Source organism: Lissotriton helveticus, chromosome 11 (assembly GCF_964261635.1).
Source record: "Lissotriton helveticus chromosome 11, aLisHel1.1, whole genome shotgun sequence".
Classification (NCBI taxonomy): Eukaryota; Metazoa; Chordata; class Amphibia; order Caudata; family Salamandridae; genus Lissotriton; species Lissotriton helveticus.
In genome coordinates, this window is record NC_136072.1 from 11,647,622 (window position 1) to 11,671,734 (window position 24,113).

The following is a 24,113-nucleotide window of genomic DNA, read 5'->3' on the forward strand; positions in this document are numbered from 1 at the left end:
ATTGAGTCATCATGTGTTTCTTGTTGTTTTCTGTGTAGGATATCTTCACATAAATGTTCTTTGTATTCCTCCCATAAAGACATTGGATCCGAAGGGTTACAGAATATCAGAATAGTAACAAATAATTGGCGTAGTTGATTTGGGCAATCTGAAAGGGCAGCATCACTTAAAGTATGTTTCCAATGTTGGTCGTCTTCAATGAGTCTAAGTGATTTACATGCAGCTTGGTAGGTAGGCATTAATTGTCCATGAGCGGTTAAAAAACTTTCAAAGCTTGTAGGTCCCATAACATGTTGTAAAAGAATGCGTAAATGGAAGCACTCAGATTGGTTTGGGTGAATAGTGTACATTCTCCCAAGAACCGAGTCCTTTTTTACTCCAGGGTGACCTAATACGTCAATTCCACGTTTCCTCCGTGTAAAAGTATGTTTTCCCCAGGTATAGTATTGTGGAACCTCTTGGTATAGCAATGTTTTTGCAAAAGTGTCCGTGGCACACAATTTAAAGAAGGCAGTAAGTGTTGTAGGTGTTGGATTTTCTGCTACTCGGTTCATTGTTTTTTCATTAAAATAGACTCTTTGTCCATTTGGCAGATGTACAGCTAGATGTGTGACCGTCGGATGTCTTTCATGAATGTTAAGCTGAAGGATGCGCCAAACAGCCTCTGAAGTACTAATATACCTGCCATTGAGATATGTTTCAATTTCATTATGTTTGTTTGCAATAGTAGCAGTTGCTTGATCTGAGCCTGTGTTGATATATTTGCAAATATATTTAATAGCTTTCACTGATTGGCAGTATTCATTATTAATGTGAGCATTGAAAGTGCGACATAGTACAGGTGAATATGGAACCACCCACTGATTATCAACAGTAATTTCTTGGCCTCTAACAGTCATTGTGATTGTCTGTCCGCCTTGTTGTGGGCTCCTTCTACGGTAAATGGGATAACCATTAACACCAGTTTCTGTTTCATTAGTGAGAGGGCGTGGGTATTTTTTGGTACAAATCCCATTTTTCATACATGGTGATAGAACGTTGTGTTCACACATGGGCCATGCAACATGTTCTTTTTAACAATCAAAAATAGTTGTTCATCATTGACAGGATCTGGTAGCTCAGCGGATATAATGAGATCTACTTCGTCTGCTTGTATTTTAGGTTCAAGCCACAATAGGATGTGCACGTGTGGCAGTCCATTCTTTTGCCATTCAATGGTAAATATGTTAGCTTTGGCATAGCCAAAGATATGTTTTTGCATTAATATTTTCATGAGTGCTTTCACTTTTAAATTGAATACACGTGCAATGATGTCATGTCTATCGCATGATCTTTGTTTAGGAAATAATTCTTTTTTAATTTCTGGCCACTCTGGATTGCATGTGAAGGTGATGAACAAATCAGGTCTCCCATAGTGCCTAACGTATGTCATTGCATCTTGTGTCTTTTCGTGCATGTACCTGGGCGAGCCAGTGAAGGTAGCGGGTAAAATGACGTGCTGTCCAATATCCGAAGTGTGAAGGTGCTGATCTTGATTGAGTGCATCTTTTAAGTTTATGTAGTTTTGTTTGATTGCGGCATATGAAGTCGAGCCTTTCGGTGATCATTTTTGCCATCATATCAACAATATATTGATTAAACAGATTTCGAAACCAATGTAAGGTATTGAAAGTTGTGGATCTAACCATTAGAGTATAGGCATAGTATTGCATGCATGTAACATTTTTGTTCTTACCGCAGTTTGCTAGTGGTATGTTTAGACAATAACCATCTTCACCTCTCGGGAATAGAATGGGATATTGTAAGGGGTCATATGATCTATGCAATTCGGAGACTTTACGTAATATTCCTTCTCGTGTATGTAAGACAATGTCGCGTGGGCCATTGTTTTCATTAACTAAAAGAACTGCAACTTCATCAGTTGTTGGTGCATTATATCTCCCTGGATGTGTATTTGGAGGGCGTTGATCAGCGTGGATGATAATTTTAAAATCTTCATCATGTGAATGCATCTCATAGTTGTATTTAAGTGACCTAATGTACGTGTTATGAGTGTGCAATGTGGTTTGTAGTTCTTCAATTAGCTGTCGGTTTAAGTTTGGGATCATGTGTGATCGTGCATCAACTTGTTGCATTGCGGAAAGGAAATATATTTGTAGAAATTGTGGGGACTTTCCTTCTTGTGGAAGCATGCTGCCAATTAAATGGTATAACTGTCCATGTATTTTAAAAGTAGGCATGAAATTGCCTTCTTTGACTTCATTTGCACCAAAGGATGTCATTTGGAATAGAGTATTGTAACTGCGTGTGTTTGTTAAGAAATGATTTGAAAGTGGGTGAGTGCCATCATGTAGTTGTTTAATGATTGGAGGTGGTTCTTGTATGTTATTAATATTGACCTTTACTGATAAGCAACAAAGGCCTTTAGGTTCCGCCTTCCATTTCTGTGCATAGCACTTGTTACAGACACTGTCCATGTTTCCAATTATAACATCTGCATTGTTCATGTAGTCAATAAGTGGGTTGTAGTTGAATGCTGATTTGAGGCTATGTACTGTTATTGGAAGCATAAGTAAAGGTTGGTCTGTAAGTTGTGTTTGAGCTTCTCTTGTTAAAGTTTGTAAAGTGGAAGTATGAGGTATAGTAGTGGACGTTGATGGCTAGTCACTGTTGTGCTGAATTGGCTGTGAAAGCTGAGAAGTGTATGGATTAGCAATGTTTGTTAAGTGGTTGTGATCCTGTTCTTGTGTTAGTCGTATGCGCTTATTCCTTTGTGCCCGTGTTTTATATGTTGCCCTTGAAAGTTGTGTCTTCCTCTTCACCATTGTAAGAAAGTGATTGTAATATTTGTAAAAAGTGTAATGATATTTATGCTAATTTGTATTGTGTTTTGCAATATTGTATTTGTCCTAGAATGTTTATGTTGTGCACCTTTTTGTAGTAGGCTATGTGTGGTTTGGATATGTTCTGAAAGTGTAATGAATGAGGCGTGACAATCTGTGATTCTGGGCAAATCACGTAATCTCCCCGTGCCTTTAAAAAAAATGAAGGTGTGTCCTCATGTAACGTAACTGGTGCTATGTAAAGCGCTGTGATAGCCGATTCAGGTGTAGTTTGCGCTATATAAGAGTGTGGAAATAAAAAAAAAAAGTAGTACAGTGGGTGTTCTGAGTAGAGTACGTTAAAGGTGTGTGTTTTTGAAAAGCAATATGTATACTACTATTATAAAGAGAGAACGCTCAAACCTTTGTGTCTGAACAACGTTGTTAGGGGGTGTTAGCGTTGTAAAGAAATAATGTCCTTTTAAATGTCCTTAGTTATGTTTTTGATCATGGGTAAGTGTGGTTATATTTTCCACAAAGCAAAGCAGCATCATGTATCGTAAAGCGCCGTCAATTACTATACATTATGCCTCTTTTTGTAATGTAAATGCGGCAGCATCAAGTAAGTGTGGTTATATTTTCCATATAGCAAAGCAGCATCAAGTAGCGTAAAGCGCCGTCAATTACTATACATTATGCCTCTTTTTGTAATGTAAATGCGGCAGCATCAAGTAGCGTAAAGCGCTGTCAATTACTATACCTAATGCCTCTTTTTGTAATGTAAATGCTGCTTATTTAAATCCTCCTGTTTTTTGTGTTCTTGTCCGCCCCCTATGGCAACGTGTAATGTAGTGGTATTTTTTGTTAGAAGTGTAAGGAGTGTTATGTAAATCTTCCTTTTTTTGTTTCACTAATTCCTCCTGTTTTTGTTTTCCTGTCTTTCCCCTGTCTTAATGTGTAATGTAGTGTGCCTGTAATGTGAAGTTTAATGAGTGTTATTTAAATGTGCATGTTTTTGGTTGAGTGCCTGCCCCCTTGTTGATCCTGTGATGTGTTGTACATATTTTAAATGTGTTGTTGTTTTTTGGCTAATTACAGCGAGGGGTCAGAGCAGGGCTATTTGTTTCCCTCTGCAAGCATGTCCGCCCTGTTGTAATTTGTATTTTGCAGTATATTTTTCACTTAGCATGCATTCACATTGTGTACAACTTCCTCAATGAGGCCCTGGCTGCCCCCTGTGCAGGGCCTTGCAACAGTATTATTGTGGCTCGTTCTGTGCCCTCTCACAACCTGCAAGTCCACACAGCAATAATGCTCTGACTGTGTCTTGTGAGCGCTGTGTCCAGGGACTGCTGTGAACTCGTTTTTTAGCTTGTCTCTGCAAGAACGTCAGACAGTTAATTACCGTCCTTCATGCCTCTTTGTAAAATGTGAAAGAGGCTTGTTAAATTATCCCTGAATATTTCCCTGGCCGCCCGCGTTTACAGAGCGTACATGATGCCTCGTTGTAGAATGGGAAAGAGGCTTGTTCTCCCTGATTATTTCCCTGTCCACCCCGCGTTTACAGAGCATACATGATGCCTCGTTGTAGAATGGGAAAGAGGCTTGTTCTCCCTGATTATTTCCCTGGCCGCCCCCTGTGTATTCCCTTTGAATAACAGTGCCCGACTCTGGAATCGTTTTTAGGTTTCGCCTATTATCATTCGCTTGCGAATGTAATAGGCGAAAATTCAAGGGCTTGATCGACTCGTCAAACCACTGCGGTTTTCTCAAAGTGCATGTGAGTCACGTGACCACAAAAGCGGGTCACGTGACCACACAAGCACGCGCATCTCCCTGCCACACTTCTCCTCCCCTCGCTCGCATTCCCGCCCCCCCACCAGGCTCTCACGCCCCCATCCGGCTTCCCTCCGCGCATCTGCCTGCCACACTTCTCCTCCCCTCGCTCGCACTCCGCTTCTCCCTCCCTCGTCGTCTTTCTCTCTATGCCTCGCTTTTTCTGTCCTGTGTCTCTTCCATTTGCTCTCCCGCTTTTTTTCACTCTTTCTTTCTCTCTCTACTCTCAGCGCGACTGTCTAGCTCGATCTATTTCTCGATCTTATGCTTCCCTTGTCGCAATGTGTATTTCTCTCTACTTCTCTCTCTCTCTATTTTCCCACCACCCACTTCTCCTCCCCTCGCTCGCATTCCCGCCCCCCCACCAGGCTCTCCCGCCCCCATCCGGCTTCCCTCCACGCATTTGCCTGCCACACTTCTCCTCCCCTCGCTCGCACTCCGCTTCTCACTCCTTCGTCGTCTCTTTCTCTCTATGCCTCGCTTTTTCTGTCCTGTGTCTCTTCCATTTGCTCTCTTGCTTTTTTTCACTCTTTCTTTCTCTCTCTACTCTCAGCGCGACTGTCTAGCTCGATCTGTTTCTCGATCTTATTCTTCCCTTGTCGCAATGTGTCTTTCTCTCTACTTCTCTCTCTCTCTATTTTCCCACCACTGTCCTTCCTCTCTGTCTCTAATTGTCTTTCGTGTTCTCCCCTCGCTCGCATTCTTCTTATCCAGTGGTTTAGTGTCTTTCTACCCCCAAAATTCTGCCTCTTCATTGTTCCATCTCGTGTCCTAGACTGCCCGTGGCCCCTGCTGCCACCTTTCATCATTATCTGCAGACTGCATTTGGTACGAGCGGGGTCTGATGTCTCTTTCAGTTCTCCAAGGTCCAGTGGTCACATTGCGGGTTTCGAAGCCGATAAAACTCCCCCACCCACCCCCACCACTGGCCTCCCTCTAGGGGTAGTAGCGCGGCATAACAACTCACACAACCCTAGTTACTAGCACGCTACGGTGAGACCCACAAACCGACGATAATAAAGATAGCGCCATTGCTCGCTGCCGTCTTCACACTTCTCGAACGTACAGCTTCTGCAGTCGAGGTCGCCACCAACGTAAATCTGGCATCTAAATGCCATTGTTCAAGAGCTTTGAGAGGTATTACACACCCAAACTCGCATTGATTGCAATTCATTTTAATAGAGGTTTATGCAGATTACTTGCTTGGAGCCTGATTCTCATTCCTTAGTGGACGTGACAGGTTTGTATTCTTGGAAATTTTTTTTATCGTTATGCAGGGCGGGCGAGAAGATGCATGTCTGAATGAAAACAGCTCTGGTGCTCCAGTACGGGGAACCCCCATGTCATCGTATTTCACATATTTCTGGGACTGTGTCCCATGTGGAACGCTTATTTTACATCACCCTATTGTCACATGCATGACTGACGCTGACGTCATTGGGCAGTCACCCTGAAGCATTAAAGGAATTAGCGAAAACGATTCTAATTAAGTCAGATTTGTGCATGTGAAAATCCTCCAGCAGACGCTTCACATGTATCACTTGGGAAAAAAGAAACCTCCGTTTATAAAATCTGAGTCAGTGTGTAAAAATCATTAAATTACATTCACTGAGAAACGTCCCACTGATGCACTAATTTAAGTAGCACGCTTCCTCTGCTCCACCGTTAAATCTTAATGGCACTGTTTTAACCTACGCTGCACTTTTTCATAAACACGGCATGCTCGGATTCTAGACCTCTAGACAGGGAGAGAAAAAAAAGCAAGGGCTTAGCAGTGAACACGGAGAATTAGGAACGGATTTTGGCGCTGGTGTTATTCACAAAAGATGTTTCATCCGTGCACAGCACCGCAATTGTCTCTCCCTTTCTCCTAGATCCCTTCAACAACCCCTCCCCCCGCCCACCATCCCCATCACCAATCACAAAAAAAGCGAACGCGCACAAAACAAAACATTTGCTTGACATCTGGGTAGAAGTACTGAGTCAGGGAGCCTTTCAAAACAAAACGGGAGCACGTGACTCCGGGGGAGGCACCCACTTCTAGGGAAAGTCCATCCCTGTCTTCCCATCTATTGTAATGTCCAGGCTGGAAGACAGCGCGAAGTCAAGTTATGTCCCTCTGTCCAAAACACACATGACGGGACTAACAGAGCTGACCAATGTCTTATTACAAACGCGTTTGTTGCATGCGTGCACCAGTCTTCTTGCGAGAAAAAGCACGCGCAGATATTTGTTGCAAAGAGATATTGACTGACCAGCCAAAGCGGCACTGGTCGATATGGAGAATCATTAGGGTAAAAGGGGGGTGTAGACGTAATTAAAGGAATATAGCTGTCATCGCAAGCAATGTGTATCAGATACAGGCTAAACACGAGGCGTCAAAGACAGGCATTCAGGTAACAGGCAGACCATCTGCTTGTCCCCAGCCACGAAGGCAGTGACCGCCCCTGTGCGAGGGGAGCTGTTTGATGTCACCGCATAAATACAATGTTTGATGTTACCGCATAAATGCAATATTTGATGTTACCGCATGAATACAAACTGTGACTCAATGGCGCGTGACTCGTTTTAAACAAGCACTGGCGTTGCCAATAGGTTTCGCATTTGGAAAGTTGGAGCTATTGGTTTTGTAAATTACATTTTATATTTATATATCGTTATTGGCATTGTCAATAACAATTTATAAATATAAAATGTCATTTACAAAACCAATAGCTCCAACTTTCCAAATGCGAAACCTATTGGCAACGCCAGTGCTTGTTTAAAGAGCGTACATGCAATTTTTTTCCGTGGCCTGTCACAATGTGTCTTGCTCAGTTGTTTCCCCGCGTTAGTGGCTCCGACAGCAATACTGCTTCTAGGAATCACGTGCGTGTTGGACCAATGCTGAAGGTTTTTATTAATTGTCTTTCCAATGAATGTGCTACTTGTGTGATTGCTTGCGTGATTGGTTATTTGTGTAATGTGTGTGGCGCCATTGGTTGTTTGCTGCAAGGTGTGGTGTTTGCGTGATTGGTTAATAGTGTAATGTGTGTGGGGTGATTGGCTGTTTGCTGGAAGGCGCAGTGGCGCGATTGGCTGGTTATGCAAGGTTGTTTTGTGGGTGTCACGGCCAAGAGTGTTGCGCGATTAGATGCTTGTGTGGCTTGCCCAACCTTCATTGGCTTTTTGTCCTGAAGCCGCGCCTTTTGCCTCGGAACCTTGCTGAGGCCGAGCCCCTTTGTTTTTGTTGCCTCGAAACCCTGCGGAGTCAGTGAGTAGTAAGCCTATTGCACATGCCGATTTTGCGATTTTGCACATATTTTAAAAAGATCATTTCGAAATTGCTATTTTAAAAATGATGTTTATGTCCTGAAGTGGACGTGCATTTAACAGTGTTTTTGCTGAAGTTGCTATGTTGTGTGTGTGCTTGTGTGTGTTTGCAGAATCTGTTGGTTGCTGTGTTATGTGTGTGCTTGTGTGTGTGCTATCAGAATATGTTGTTGTGTGTGTGCTTGAGTGCTTGAAACCGAGTGAATGGGACATGCCCTTCTGCCAATGTTACCGCCCACATTGAGAACAACGCCCACAAGGAACTACTTTTTCTGGAATGTTGTTTGCCCTTCGTAATGTATATGTTGTACAAATGTATAGCCTATGTCCATCTCCTGGACCTCCCCTTTCCAACGCTGTATTGAGTGTTGTGATTGATGGTGTACTTTTGGAGTTTACCCGCCTCAAAGGTTCCCAGTTCTCGCTTTATAATAGTAGTATAGATAGACACCAACATAAAAATTATCTAGTGTAGGAAACCAGAGATATGAATTATTAAAAAATAAACACTTTCTAGTGCTTAAAAACATATAGCCCCACTTTGGGACATCTGGTCGTGCTTGACCAGGACAAAGTCAAAGTTTGAGGCAACCCCGTTGGAGCCCTGGTTGGATACACTAAGTGAGAGGCATCGGTCAAGATTTTTAATCTTCACACTAAGCCCCTAATTATGATGTCGGTCAAACCATAACCGATAGCCTGCCAGTTGCAGTCCAACCAACATCTATCTATGCAATACTACCACCTCATTATAATGCGGAGGCAGGAGGCGGAGTGTCCGATCACTGCTTTTCTGATGGGCTCAAGAAGCCCGTCGGAGCAATGGTTTGGAAAGTAAATGACTTCAACGGGGCGGTGCCTGCTCGGGTACCGCCATAGTGATTATAATGCCCCTTTCAGGCAACCTTTATCTGGCGGTCCGACCGCCATTGAAAAGCTGTTGGTAATGGAATTTGGGAGGCCCTTCACAGTGAGGCCTTGAGGACACATGGGTGCCCCCAAAACCTCCATGCACTGTGTGCCAGCCACCACATGGTGCCTGGCACATGGTGAATGGATGTTTGCATATATCAAGAACAAAAGAGGGACCCTGAACCTAAAAGAGATAAGAACTGTCTGGTTGTGGAAAGTCTTTTTGTGGTGTTTGATTTTTCATGGCTGCATCGGTGTGTAAGTGAGTTTGTGAGTGTTAGAATGAGAGATTGGTGTATGCATCTGTTTTAATGTCCTCTTTGTTTCTGGGTTGACACTTGATGTAATATATTTGCTGTCTTATTCATTGAAGTATGGAATTGTCTCTATGAATTTTTTATATAAATGACAATAAAATAATTTGAATACAAACAACAGCTCTGTGGGCAATTGCAATTGTGACTATTGGAACCTTTTGGTCCTATATATTATTGGGAACTACCTTTTCGTTGTTATACATATGCATGGATGTTTGCAAACATCCATTTTTCCAATGGGTGTTGTGCTGGGGCTCTTTTCTGGCCGCTGCCTAAACCGCAAAGGAAAAATTTATGTTTCCGGCTGCCTCTTGGGTGGTCGCATCATCATCATCATCATCATTATTAACCGACTTTATTTCGCATTGAGACAATTCATAAAAGTATACAATAAAAAAGTGCATTTCATTACAATTAAAATTACATTTAAAATCCATTTAAAAAGATCCAAAAATGATGATACAGTAAACGAGCCAATGAGTTTTAGAACATCAGATTAAAACAAAGATATAACAGCAGTCTCGTGTTGGAGCAGACTTAAGAAGTGACAGATGTTGTACTATCCACCTTGCGGGTTCTTAGGGCAGCCAGAAAAAATTTAGGAAGAACCTAACAAACTATTGGCATTTCTAATTATTAAAAATGTGAACAGGGCTGCGCCTGACATGCGCAGTGAGAATTTCTTTAAAAGTGGGTTAATAAAAATCTTCTTCTCGAGAGCATACAGCGGGCAGAAGAATAAGAAGTGAAAGGTTGATTGGGGTGCCATGTTGTTACACAGACAAGGTGGTAAATTGTTTCCAGAAAATGTATTATAGGGTGACCCAACATTATTGGAATTTAAAAATTCAGTCGAAATTTTGACAAAATAAAATGATGCTGGTTGTTCTCAACATACCCTAAATAAGAGAGAGAATGATTTAATATCTGCGGTATATTATCATAAACTTTTATAGAGTATTTTTCTGTATGACCTTCCCACTTGTCCTGAATCGCTTTATTGAGGTAAATGTCCTTTAATATAGATTTAGGAAAATGTTCACAGGGGTCGGTGTGTCGTATAAATAGGCCAGTCCTAGGATGGTTACATTTTTCCTGACATACACTAAGCAAGGGATTTTATTAATGTGGTCCAGGTTCAGGATATCAATCAGGATTTTCTGGTTTAGACCCACTGTGCCCCTATTCCATACTGAAAGTTAAATAGAAAGAGGCGCAAATTCGATGACATCAGTAATGAATGGCAATCCAATTTCGTTATGTGCGAGAAATTACTATAAGAAGGTGGGACTGACTGCAACCTTTTGATAAATGTGTCCACTATAAGTGAAGTCACATCAGTTATTCTGCAAATTGGTGCCCCATATGTAGCAATTGAATGAGTTGTTGCCCAATAGATTTTTTACTTTCTACAACTGGCTTGCAGCCCAATTTTTGGGAGAATCTGAAAATTGCTGCGATGCTTTGGGCCATTAGGTTTGCATGACTATCCAGCATCGACCTCCAATTTTGTTTTACATCAAAATCTATGTCCAAATAATTGAAATGTTTCACCTGTTCAATCTTTTCGCCCTCTGAGTAATATCTCATTGTCTCCTTTCTGGCCCGCCCATTGCCATTATAAAAGTTTTGGCTTTAATTACATGTAGGTTCAAATTACGCATAAAGACTGTCTATTAAAGGGCCATGGGAGTCCTAGCCAATGCGACCGCATCGTCTGCATAAAGGAGGATAGGGAGGTGGGACAACTGGACCTGTGGAGTATCTTTTGAGCTTTTAATCAAGGCATCATTTAGGTTGATGGTATATAGAGCAAACAGAAAGGGGACCAGAACACATCCTTGTCTGACACTCCTTTCAATTTTAAAGGGTTTAGTGCATTCACCATACAAACCAAAGCACACTGAAGCGGTTGCATCCCTATAAAGCTCTCTTATAAATTTATTAATGGCGTTGCCTATTCCGATATCCATCAAAATGGTACAAAGTTTGTCCTTCACCATGCAGTCAAAGGCCTTTGACAGGTCCATGAAAGCCATATAAAGACTGGCATTTTTTACCTGTAGTATATTTATTTGTGATCAGTGACAATGTAGGCACTGACCAACGGTGCCTCTCCCCTGGCGAAACCCATACTGCAATTCTGTAAGGATGTTCTTTTCCTTATCCCATGCTTCTAGTTTATTTAATAGAAGCCTGCCCATAAATGTAGCTGTGCTATCGAGCAAGGAGATGGGACGATAGTTTGCTGGCATAGAGGCGTCCCTTTTTTATAAATTGGATTATGACAGAGTATTTCCAAGAGGGAAGTGGACCTGCCTTGGTTATCGCATTAAATGCCACTGTTAAAAGAGGGGACCAGAAAGGAATATCAGCCAGAAAGATATCCAAGGGGACCTCATCTGGCCCAGGAGTCTTCCTCAAGGAAGATTGTAGCAGTGCCAATTTGATTTCCCCTAGCTCGAAAGAAAGGCAATTAAAGGCCTCTGCACCAGGGATAACTACAACACTAACAAGATCCCAATTGTTCTTAAAAAGTTCTTGAAAATATCTAACCCAGGAGCCTTCATCAATATGGACCTTGGAGGGAGGGTCCATCGTTATCTTTCAGAAAAGGTGTATTAATAACCTTCCAGAAGGCGGTGCTGTCACGGAGGGCTGAGGCTTGTTTTAAATGATCCCAGGCCTCTGGTTTAAGGTGCCTCAACCTACTATCCCTAGTTAATTTTTTATATTTTCCTTAAAGTGCAAACCTCCACTTGGTTTCTAGGAGAGGTTGGAGGGCCTTGCGTAAGTTTGCGGAGACCAAGGAACAATTCTTATAATACCACCTTTAGGGTGCACTATCGCTAGCTGGTATCAAGCAAAAAAGCTGTGATTTAAAGTAATGCAGTAATTTACAAAATGCTTCAGTTAACAGTGATGGATTTGAGAAAGGGTCCAAGCAGGTGTTAATACCCTCCTGGTTGAATGCCACAAACTTTGAGAAGGGACTAGCAGCATCATCCTTGTCCCATTTTAGTATAAAACCATTATTCCTAGTGAAGATTGGTTTAGGGATTCTAGTTTTCTGACAGATTTTAAAATCCTGCCACGTCATAGCAAAGGAAAATATGGCATGGTCATTAAATTTGGTCATATATGGCTGTGACTTAATTAAGTATGAACTAAAACACTCAGAGGAAATAATACACTCCAACATAGATGAGTATTCAGCTCTATAATAAGTAGGGTAAAAGTTCCCCGTGTGTGGGTCTATTGCATTTTTTAAGTTTAGTTGCCTCTTCATTAGGATACCATTCAGCACGTTGCCCTGTGCATTGTGATGAAAATGTTGAATGGCGACATCTCTATGATCTACGATCCCACATAGGTCCATTGGATCCCCGGTACATATTTTTTTATTAAAATCACCTAGCCAAATAACACAGTAGGGTTTAGGGTGGAACTCCACAAGGTCCTCTAATATGTTATCTAAGATGTGATAAGATAAGTGAGACTTATAAAGTAGAGGATGAGCCAAGGTCAGATGATGTTGTAAAATTCACATTTATGTAGTACTATTGGTTAGTATGTCGTCACATGTATGTCTGGTTTTTGTTAAGTCAAGCGCATTATCCTTTTTGGTTTATGGTTTTTGCTTTCGAGGTCACTTCTCAAGCACTCACTTTGCAATGTTTTTCAATCACATGATGTATCTGCCAATTCTGTTCTAAGATTGCTTGACTTTGGTTTGTACCTTTGACACACAAGTTGCCTGTCATGCAATTGGTGCGATATGAGTTGACCACACACTTTGGGAGTAATGAGATTGGGTTCCATTGACCGATACTTGACATCACATTTGCAAAATGTATTGCAGCTATCCCTGATGAAGGGTTATGTACCTGAAATGCATGTTCTGGTGCAGAAGAAGAAGTCATATATGAATTAAAATTTTTCATGGAATATACTAATGATACATACTGAAGATGTATGCACCTAAACAACAAGTAAGGAAGTGAAATTGAAGAATTTCAATACATCTTTTGTGGACTTATTAAGTTTTGTTTAATGATCAAACATTCGAAAGCCCGCTGGTTCATTTTGGTAGAGCGTCTTGGGGCTGGTTAGCCTTCCGGCTACAAGCAATTTCTTCAAGTAACATTTATGATGTTTAGACCTCATTGAGATGCCTTAATCTACATCAATTGTGGGTGACCTCTCTATCTTCGTGAGAAGAGGTCGCTCCCCAAGCTCCCTGGCCGGACACCGCAGCGCTTGGCTCTGTCTGCTTGCTCGAGCAAGATTGCTGCCTGGGTATCGTAGTTGTGACTGCTTGGCAGTATTAACAGTCAGATTGGTTATTTTGCGCTCGCATTGCTGGATTTAAAAAACAAATATCATTGCCTGATTGCATCGTAGCTCTGACTGCTTGCCTGTATTAAAATTGATGCTTGGTTATTTCTGCGCTCGCATTGCTGGACTGAATTATAACTAGTATTGCCTGATTGTGCTGGTACCAACGCCCATAGCGCCATCCATCTGTCTGCCCCAATCTCGTCCTGTATCAGGTTTGTTTATCGCTGCCATTTTGTTTGTTTTGCCTCGTAGCGAGGATCCCCAGCCCGCACCCGCCTCCCAGCTGCTCCTCCCTCGCCCCTCCCCCTCCACTATCCACATATGACAGATGCCTTCGCGCGCAGCGTTCACGAGCAGCGGGCGCGCCCTATGCGCGCCGAAGGCGCGCCAAAGGTAAGCCCGTCTACGCCCATCCGCGCCTGGACCGCGCCCACGCCAGAACCCCTGGTCCCCGCAAAATCCAATCCACCCGTATTACATACGATGCCACAACCCTCTCAGCCCTTAACCCCGGCCGCCCACTAAACTGCTATCAAGCCGCCCCAGGACACACCCATGGTCCCTTCACCTGCCTCTCCTGCAAATTCGACTGCATCAGGACCCACACCAAATCCACAAACTCCAAACAGAACTCCATCTCTAAACACCTAAAGTGCATCCTGATCAACACCCGCTCAGTCCACAAACACTCCATCGAACTCTGGAACCTACTCAACACTACATCGCCGGACGTCGCCTTCATTACAGAAACATGGATGAACGCCTCATCAGCGCCCGACATCGCCATAGCCATCCCAGATGCCTACAAGATCATCCGAAAGGATCGCACCAACCAAACAGGAGGAGGCATCGCCATCGTCCATAAGAACACCATCCGCATCACGACCAGTTCCGACGACAACCTCGCTTCCGCCGAACACCTTCACTTCCAGATTCACACCGACCACAAAACCACACTCAGAGGCACCCTCATCTACAGACCCCCTGGCCCCCGCACGCAATTCAGCGAAGACATTGCTGACTTCATCAGCCCACATGCCCTCCCCTCCGAAAACTACATTCTTCTGGGAGACCTAAACTTCCACCTGGAAAAGAAAAACGACAACAACACCACCACCCTTCTGGATAACATGGCCAATCTAGGACTCAAACAACTGGTAGACGCCCCCACCCACTCTTCCGGACACACGCTTGACCCTATCTTCACCTCCAGCAAGCACATCTCCTTCGATCGCACCACAGCTCTCCATTGGACGGACCACAGCTGCGTTCCCTTCAACTACAAAAAGCCCACGACACACAACCCCCCCAACCCATTCCCAGAAGAAATTGGAACAAAATCACCACCGACCAGCTCTTCACATCGCTTCTCCAGAACCCCCCTTCCATTTCATCCGATCCTAACCAAGCAACCACCAACTTCATACAATGGATCACCCACAGCGCTGAGGAACTAGCACCCCTGAAAATTCATCTAATCAAGCAAGGCAGCAAAAAAGCACCCTGGTTCAACGTTGACCTTAAAAAATCCAAGAAGTTCTGTCGTACTCTCGAGAAAACCTGGAGAAAAAACCCAACCAATGACAACCTAGCCACCTTCAAGAACGCCACCCGCAAACACCATCGACTGATCCGATTCACCAAGAAATCTGCATTCAAGGATCGACTTGACAACAATGCCCAAAACAGCAAGGAACTATTCAACATTGTCAAAGAATTCACTAACCCCAACGCCGGCACAAACGACATTTCTCCCTCCAAAGACCTCTGTGACTCTCTTTCCTCATTCTTCCACAACAAAATCGCCGAAATACATAACAGCTTCGACAACCAGTCCGACGACATGCCCACTCCACCCATTTCCGAACCAACACCCCCCTCTAACATCCTTTCCGCCTGGAACACAATCACCACCGAAGACACCATCCGACTGATGAACTCCATCCACTCAGGATCGACTACCGACCCATGCCCCCACCACATTTTCAACAAAGCAGACTCCATCATCGCACCCCATCTCCGCGAAGTCATCAACAGTTCTTTCAACTCCGCTACTTTCCCGGCAAGCTGGAAACATGCAGAACTCAGCGCCCTTCTGAAGAAACCCACAGCAGACCCCACTGAACTTAAGAACTACCGTCCCATCTCGCTCCTCCCATTCCCTGCCAAAGTCATTGAGAAAGCCGTCAATATTCAGCTCGCCGCCTTCCTCGAATCCAACAAATCCCTCGACCCTTCACAATCCGGCTTCCGAGCCAAACACAGCACCGAAACCGCCCTCATCGCAGCAACAGACGACATCCGAACACTACTTGACAACGGAGAAACAGTTGCCCTCATCTTACTTGACCTCTCCGCAGCCTTCGACACAATCTGTCATAACACCCTTATTCCCCCTTCAAATCAGAAGCCAAAGAAGTCATCTGTGGCGTACCACAAGGATCATCACTCAGTCCCACCCTCTTCAACGTCTACATGAGTCCCCTCTCATCCATTGCGCGCCAACACAACCTCAACATCATCTCCTACGCAGACGACACCCAGCTGATCCTCTCCCTCACCAAAGACCCGAACACAGCCAAAACCAACCTACACGATGGAATGAAAGAAGTAGCCGAGTGGATGAAGAACAGCCGTTTAAAACTGAATTCGGACAAAACGGAAGTCCTCATCTTAGGGTCATCCCCCTCGGCCTGGGATGACTCTTGGTGGCCACCAGCCCTGGGAACCGCACCCATTCCAACGGATCACGCACGTAACCTGGGCTTCATCCTGGACTCCTCCCTCTCGATGACTAGACAAGCCAATGCCATCACATCATCCTGCTTCAACATCCTACGCATGCTCAAAAAAGTCTTCCGCTGGATCCCCATTGAAACAAGAAAGACGGTCACCCACGCACTGGTCACCAGCCGACTGGATTACGGAAACACCCTGTACGCCGGAACCACAGTCAAACTACAGAAAAAACTCCAACGCATCCAAAACGCATCAGCAAGACTCGTATTGGACATCCCTCGGCAAGCTCACATTTCCTATCACCTGAAAGATCTCCACTGGCTCCCTGTCAACAAGAGAATAACGTACCGTCTCCTCACCCACGCACACAAAGCCCTCTATAACCTAGGACCCGAATGCCTCAACACGAGACTGTCCTTCTACACCCCCACCCGCCAACTACGTTCATCCAACCAAGCCCTCGCCGCCATCCCACGCATCCACAGATCCACCATGGGGGGAAGATCCTTCTCCTACATAGCAACCAAGACCTGGAATTCTCTCCCAACCCACCTCTGCCTAACTCAGAACCACCTCTCCTTCAGAAAGCAATTAAAAACTTGGATATTCGATAAGTAAATACTCCCTCCTCCTCAAGCGCCTTGAGACCCTCTGGGTGATTAGTGCGCTATATAAATTTTTGAACTTGAACTTGGTGCTGCAACATTTTCAAAACACTTTAATTTGATTTAATTTTCTAAACAGATTTATATTTACCATAGTATAGAACTGCAACTTTATATACCGCGTTGGTATAAGGATGCCCTGATCCCTGAGGGCCCCCTCCAGCACTGTGCACTGGCGGGAGCACCTGGCTGAGAGCACCTAACTGGGTCCGGAGGGAGGAGAGTCCCCTCCATGTACTTTGCAGTACATCACATTTCATTACAACATTGTTGGAACACACACATTTAGGGCCCGATTTAGTACGGGCTTGTTTTTCTCATGCAAGGTGACGTGTGGGCAATACACGCCCTTAGGTGAGAGTTACTATGCCATACGGAAGGAAATTGCAAGGATCTAAATGGCATTGCAAATCTGGAGTAATATAAGGTAATTTGGGTCACTGCCTTGCGTTACTGTGCCTTGGAAATGTGATCCATGCGGGGCACGGGTGGTTCTATGCATAGACCTATCAATCTTGATGCATTTGCAGATTTACTAACACTGGTAAACCTGGAAATGTATCAAAATGGTACGCCTTCCGAGGGGAGGCATAGCGAAGAGGAATATGTTTATTTCGATTTGTTTTTTCCTCTTCCTGAGTGTGCTGCATTTTGCAGCATACATTGAAACCCTAAAAGGACTGCTTTTTCACAGAAGGTGTCCCTTTATACACAAAACAATTCTGACTGTAACGTAGACACCCTTGCACCACGATGCAAGGATGCCTGTGTTGGCGCTTGACTGCCATAAATGCACCAGTGCAGAGGGAGCGTAAAGCACGATATCTTAGTAGATATGGCACATTCCTACCCTCTCCATGTGACGCAGCACAGCCAGTGGTCTTGCTGCATTGCATTGCGTCCAATCTTTGTAAATATGCCATCCCAGATGGAAGTACCTTGGAGGCCTTCGGTCCTGGTTTGATAGTCATTGATGATGTTTGCTTCCCGACGATGTCTTCACTGATTCTCTGATCCTCAATCTCCTGGCAGCAAAAAAGGAAAAACATAATTTAGGGCACTAATAAGAAATGGAACTAATATATATATATATATACATAACACACACACACACACAGATATATATATTTATATATATATTGATTCATTTGAATCATTTGAATCATAAACTCACATATATTTTTAAATTACATGTGATGCAATAACACAACTATTCTATCTGTAAATGTTTCAAGATAGTGCAGATCAATTTAAAAAAATACATCGATCAGACGTTTGCTATCCGACAAGGCGCAGTAGGTCCTCAGTATTTAAGAAGTGTTTGAAGGCCTTATTGCAACGAAATGGCCCCTTTTTATAAAAATTGCCATTAAAAGTTTCGTCTTTCCTCTTTAGCCTATGGACAGTATCAAAAACAAGCATTGTCTATTCCAGTAGGTCTGGCTTTAAAGGAATGTTTTCTGCTAATGGGAAGCCTCACAAGTAAATAGCACAGGAATAGATGTGTATCTGTGTGGAAGCAAAAAACTGTAAAATAATATTGGTGTATTGGTGAAGGTTGAAAGAGCAGGTGACCATTGTACATTGATAAACATACATTTATGTTAACTACTGCCCTCCTCCCATCTGTGCTGCTGCCAAATATTATCTAGTTTTCTAAGACACTTTTACAGTGTTACAAAGTCATATGTGTGCCACAGAAAGTTCAAGCTAAGGCAGCTGAATAAATAAACAAAAGAATCACAGTTGTGTTGAGGGCAAGCACTTCTTTGTGGAAGCACACAACTCCTGTCCAATTAAAACATGTTCTCCAGGCTCCCAATATTTGTGTGAAGCCACAGCCACTCCCTAGTGATGCTCACTTAGGTGTCCAGCAACAGCTGTGCTGTGGAGCCAGACAATAAATGTATAACATAGTTTAATTTTGATAATTGACCAGACTACATTGCCGTGGTTCCTGTGTGTACTTAGCCCACCATCTCCTGATGGAACCAGCCAGAAGTGCATTCTTATGACCCTCAGTTCTTTCACTTGTTGAATGTTTCATGGTTGACATCTTACAAGCGTCAGCCAGAAGATCAGCAGGTTTGATGGGAACTAAGGTGGTGGAGTCAAAGACATGTGGATAAACTGAAGCTGCCTCTTTTAGATAGTTTGAAAGCTGCTTTTGAGTCTAAGTTAATCCATTCTGTAGTGAGTACTAGATCTGCAATGACTTTGCTTAGTTGTAGGGTCCAAGGATTTGTAGGGTCATCCTTAACTTTAATCATTTTGTAGTGTAGTTCCTATATTCCCAATAGGCTCTGCGCATTGGAATAATATATACTATAGAATTGACGTAGGACTGAGGTCGACTAGGTCTCTATTGAATATATTAGACTTAATTGTGAGTGCCTGCTAGCTCAGAGGTCACTAGAAACGTTCTCGAATTCACAAGAAGGGATTAGTTTCTGACAACCGCATAAACATGACAACTTTGTTTCCCTAAGATAAAAACGTATCTCTAGAGTCGTGGAAACAATAGATAATTATTTCATTCATTCAATCATGCATGCTTCGCTTCACCAGAGGTGCAGAGAAATAGAGAGACAGGCGTTTTTAATAAAAGGGTATTTATTGAACAGTCTTCTTTCTCATGCAAAGGAAATGAACTGCTACAATCGTAATACTGGCTGTAAAGTATAATGCGTACAGCAAGAAGAGTATTATAAAATAATACTGTAAAAGCATGATATGGTTTCTGTAGGAGAGTAGGGTCTGCTATCCTATGGTCACCCCAAATCTTTGCTTTTTGCTTCACTGGTTTATGACTTAATGTGGCTGTGGGCCTGCTAATCAGACCCACAGCCTGCTGTTCTCTCTCTAAATTAATGCCAATGCACTTTAGGTGCATTACGAATTTGGAACTGGTTCACCTTATTGGCCCCTGTAACAGTGTACCCCAGGTACCCAGGGCATAGGTGCTTCCAAGGCCTACCAGGGGCTGCAGCACGTATTGTGCCACCCCTGGCCTGGCCTCCTTATTTGACACAACTGGCTGATCACTCAGCTGGGGTAAGTCGGTGTAATCACCCCTTACTTAGGTGTAGTCTGCCTATACCTAACCTAAAATGGACACATATGTTCCTATCAGCCACTCCTATGGAATGCCTCATCAATCCTGGATGCAGAGTGCTTGGAAATATGTGAGATGGTGCTCTGGCATGAGCTATTATAATCCTCGCGGTTATATGCTATCTTTGGTTTGGCTTTATCAAAACATGTCGAGTAAGGTGTCATGCGAATTGGAATACTACCCCCTCGCCAGTTCTGGCGACAGGGGTAGCATTCCACCCTTCTAGAGGGACACGACATGTACCTAACCTGAACCCCGGTTAAAGTTAAACATGAGCCTTAGCATCACAAAATGGATGCTGCCACCACAGACACAAGTCTGACCTCCTGCTGCTGGGAGTCCTTCCAGCGAGGGAGGCTTGGACAAAGGGTTTCCTGCCTTGGAAGGTGCTAGCACCACCCCAGACAGGATTTTGTGTATTGGGTAGGACAGGGTTGAATAGAATCTGACATGCCTGGGGCACACAAGGTGTCCCCGTGCATTTGCCAGTTCAAACCAGTGCTGGGGCTTTCCAGCCCCAGTCTTGGCACGAAGCTGGACAAAGGAAAGGGGGTGTAACCACCCACCTTCCTGGTCCCACCCAGAGGAGCGACCTAGCAGGTAATCCGGCCCCTAGAATTAGAATAAGAGTAGGAGCTGTGTCCTAAGACTTCAGATCATCCTGAACTCGACTTGAAACTAAGAAGAAAACTGGACTTCGACATTCTGCTGCACAGAAGACTGAAGAGAATCTCCCTTGTGGCCAAGGAGTGACCACCCTGTGAATACAGGCACCAACCAGCAACTCGACGTCTGCTTTGCCGCCGCCTCCCGCCGGAGCCCGAGCCCAGAGCCTGACAAGACCTGGATTCCCAGACATCTCAGAGCCCGATCCACAGTCCCTGAAAAGAAGAGACCCGTGGAGGCACCGAGAGACGTGGGACCGGACCCCTTGGAAGACCCCCGAGAAGCTGACTGCGCAGCACCCGAGGCACCCTCGACGCTGTGCTTTGGGGTTTGAGAAGCCCCGACACCGAGCAGCATTTGCACTGAAGATCAGCCCCCCAGCATCTCCACGATCTGCGTGGGGCCCTTTTGCACTTTGCCACTCAACGCGCCATCCTGGCCACTTGTCACGTGGCTAGCGGCCATCTTGGCGAAGAAAACTACGACTTACACCACTGGTCTGGTTGCTCCAGACTGGCCCTTGCTCCCCTGAAAAGGAGCACCCGCTCTGACCTTGCTGGTCCGAGTGAGAAGCTTGCATCGATTCCTGCGTGGCTTGCTTTAGCCAAGGCCTGTTTGCTCCAATCAAGTTGCCGACACCGCCATCAGCGAGAGCCTTCGTGGGACAGCTCGTGATCGACGCCTGGACGTCCTTGACCTCTTCGTGTCCACGTGGCTGCAGAGACAATCTTCACCTTTTCACCTGTTTGCACCCGACATTGCTTGATTCCTTCCTGGTTCCACGGTAGTCACTGGCTAGTGACTTTGAACATTGTCCCCTCTGCTTTCAGGTCTTCACCTCTTCAGAGCCACCCTTGGATCCACCGGAACTCTCCTCGACGACCCGCCTGCAGCATCTTCAGCTCCAAGCACCATCGACCTGCGTGACGAAAGCCGACACTAATTCGCACCTGTGCACCCGCTTCCTGTGGGTGAGGTAACTCAGCAACGCCGGTGTTCCCACACTGGTATACACCTCTAGTGCCTGTGTCTAAAGTTGTATCCTTGTAGGTCCATCGGAAGGTTCTTAAAACACTAACTTTGTAACTTTTGCGCACCATTGACATTGCATTGGTGCATGCGTGCGCTTTAAGCGCTGCACCCGAGTCCCGCGGGCCTTTCCCGACTTCATCACTGCTAGTCACGAACAGCTCCAGCGATTCCCCAGGCCCTAGGCCTCTTTCCTTTCCCCATAGTGGTTCTTATACCACTATTTTAGTATATGGTTTAGGTGGCCCCTAGGGCTCATCCAAATTGTGCATCTTTTGTATATTTAAACTGTGTTTTGTTTTAACACATTTGCTTCTGTGCTCATAAAGAGTATAGGGGATATTTGTAGAAATAAATCTATATATATTTTCAATATATATCTGTGTGGTGTCCTTTCATTTGGTATTCAAGGGGATTGTGTATGGTAAAACAGCTTGCTTCACATGCCTTTACAGAGTTTAGCCTAAGACTGCTTAGTCCATGCTACCCCTAGGATAGCTTGTCTATAAGGTTGACTTACAACCATCATCATAAGGGTTGCTTGGCATGGTACAAGGTGATCACTAGAACTAGTGAGCATCATATACCAGGCCAACTTCTCACAGTTTCTAAGCCATAAAATACATACATAAACAACAATGACTAAAAGTACTCAACTGGTGCTTCTAAAATACGCCTACACCGATGTACCTAACCTAGGTCTAGTACGAGGGAAGAAGTAAGTGAGGTGGAGCATAGGTTTAGTATTCTTTGCCAAGAATCTATCCCAAGATTTCTCTTAGGGTCTAATCAGCTCCGTACCTTGGTTTAGAATGAAGGCGGTCTGGTTTCTCTCTGTCTCGGGACTCTATTTGCCAACACCCCGCAAGGGGAGCTTGAAAACACTGGAGATGGATTTCTCGGCAAGAGAAAAGACAGCGTCTCTCTCAGTGCGTCTGCTGGAGGGTCGGCTTCCTTCGGCACTTGCTGTGGCGAGCTGTGTTGGGTAGGTAGATAGTCGAACTGCTCCAAACCACTGTGTGTTTGCTATGGCAAGTGTGGGCATATTTATACCTTGAAGGTGCTGAGTTTGACGTAAGGTTGGGCATAATAAAGTCATCAAAGGCTCGCAGTTCTTTGAAAACTCCATGAGTTCTTAGCCAAATCAATATTGAAGCAAGGGGAAGTCCCTGACTGCTGAAGCCGAGTATTTCCAAGAAATCGTTGTGGATTTTCGGAACTAGTGGATGTAGCCATGCCGTATTTGGACTGCTTGGGCTAAGTCTAAATATGGTTATGATTTCTATGCCTATATAAGGACAAGGTGATTTATACCTATAGATGGGCATGAATCGGGAAAATTATATTAGGGTCCTGAAATGCTATACAACACCCACTCCACTTTATTATGTTTGACATTACTAATTTCTAAGCATATAAAACATATCTAAAGCATGTGTTTACAATCCCACCCAAAGTACACAAAATGCATTTTAAATAGTTGCACACGAAAACTGAGCATCAGAACTGTACGCATTTGAAAGTAATGAATGCATACGAAGCATATAGTATCATATAGTAAATGCCAACTGAATGAATCATGAAATTTACATTTATGAAATGGCTCTTAATTACAGAATAAAAGGTTGAGACCATCCCATAACAGAATATATAAACTGTTTTTGTTTTGAGGACAAGGTCAAATATTGTCTCTAGGAAGTATTCAAAGAATTCTTGTTCTCTAAGAATAGTTCTACTTTAAGCACATTACTTAGTGCCCAAAAAAATTCAATTTTGGAAAAAGGCCAAATAATAAATCGTAGACAATAGAGTCCGAAGTTGGAAGATGTGTTTTGAAAATGTGAAGGTCGAATTCATAGTTTATAGAACGCTGTGTGCTAATATCAAAAGTTATTCTCGTTGTCAGGAGAAAACATTAAATCTTCTAAGCTGGCAAAGAAATCGTCTACCACAGTAGGTGAAAGTTGCACTACTTCATTAAGTAGATCAATCGTACACAAATGAGAAGCATCACTGTCAGCGCCAGCCGCATTAGCAATGTTCACAGAAGATGGTACCTGTGTGCCTGTTGGTCTACGTATCTCACCCTCAGCTGTAATTGCCGGTGAGACCTCAATGAATGCCGTCATCAGAATTGGTAGCCGCTGGGGACAACACGATGCATGAGCTGTTACCGAATCAAGCAAAGCGTCAACATCCATTGGCAGTGCTGATGGAAGTGTCAGACAAACGTCCAACACGTATTCCTCTCCGCAAAGCAGGCATCGTAAAACCGGTAAGATACAATCTTGCCAGATTGGTCTGAACTAAAGAAACCATGTGGTATTCAGATCTTTTAAACGAGCCAAGCCAAGAATCT

General features: G+C 44.0%; 1 protein-coding gene and 1 long non-coding RNA gene across 7 annotated transcripts in view; one reads left to right on the forward strand and one right to left on the reverse strand.

The window, feature by feature from the left end:
- LOC144791849 (putative cation-transporting ATPase 13A4) overlaps window positions 1-24,113 on the reverse strand; it is a 652,319-nt gene that overhangs the window by 306,880 nt on the left and 321,326 nt on the right. The window contains exon 15 of the mRNA XM_078666632.1: window positions 17,883-17,969. Within this exon, the coding sequence (XP_078522758.1) occupies window positions 17,883-17,969 (87 nt within the window). The remainder of the gene's footprint in view (window positions 1-17,882; window positions 17,970-24,113) is intronic.
- LOC144791847 (uncharacterized) overlaps window positions 1-24,113 on the forward strand; it is a 198,565-nt gene that overhangs the window by 131,931 nt on the left and 42,521 nt on the right. The window lies entirely within an intron of this gene.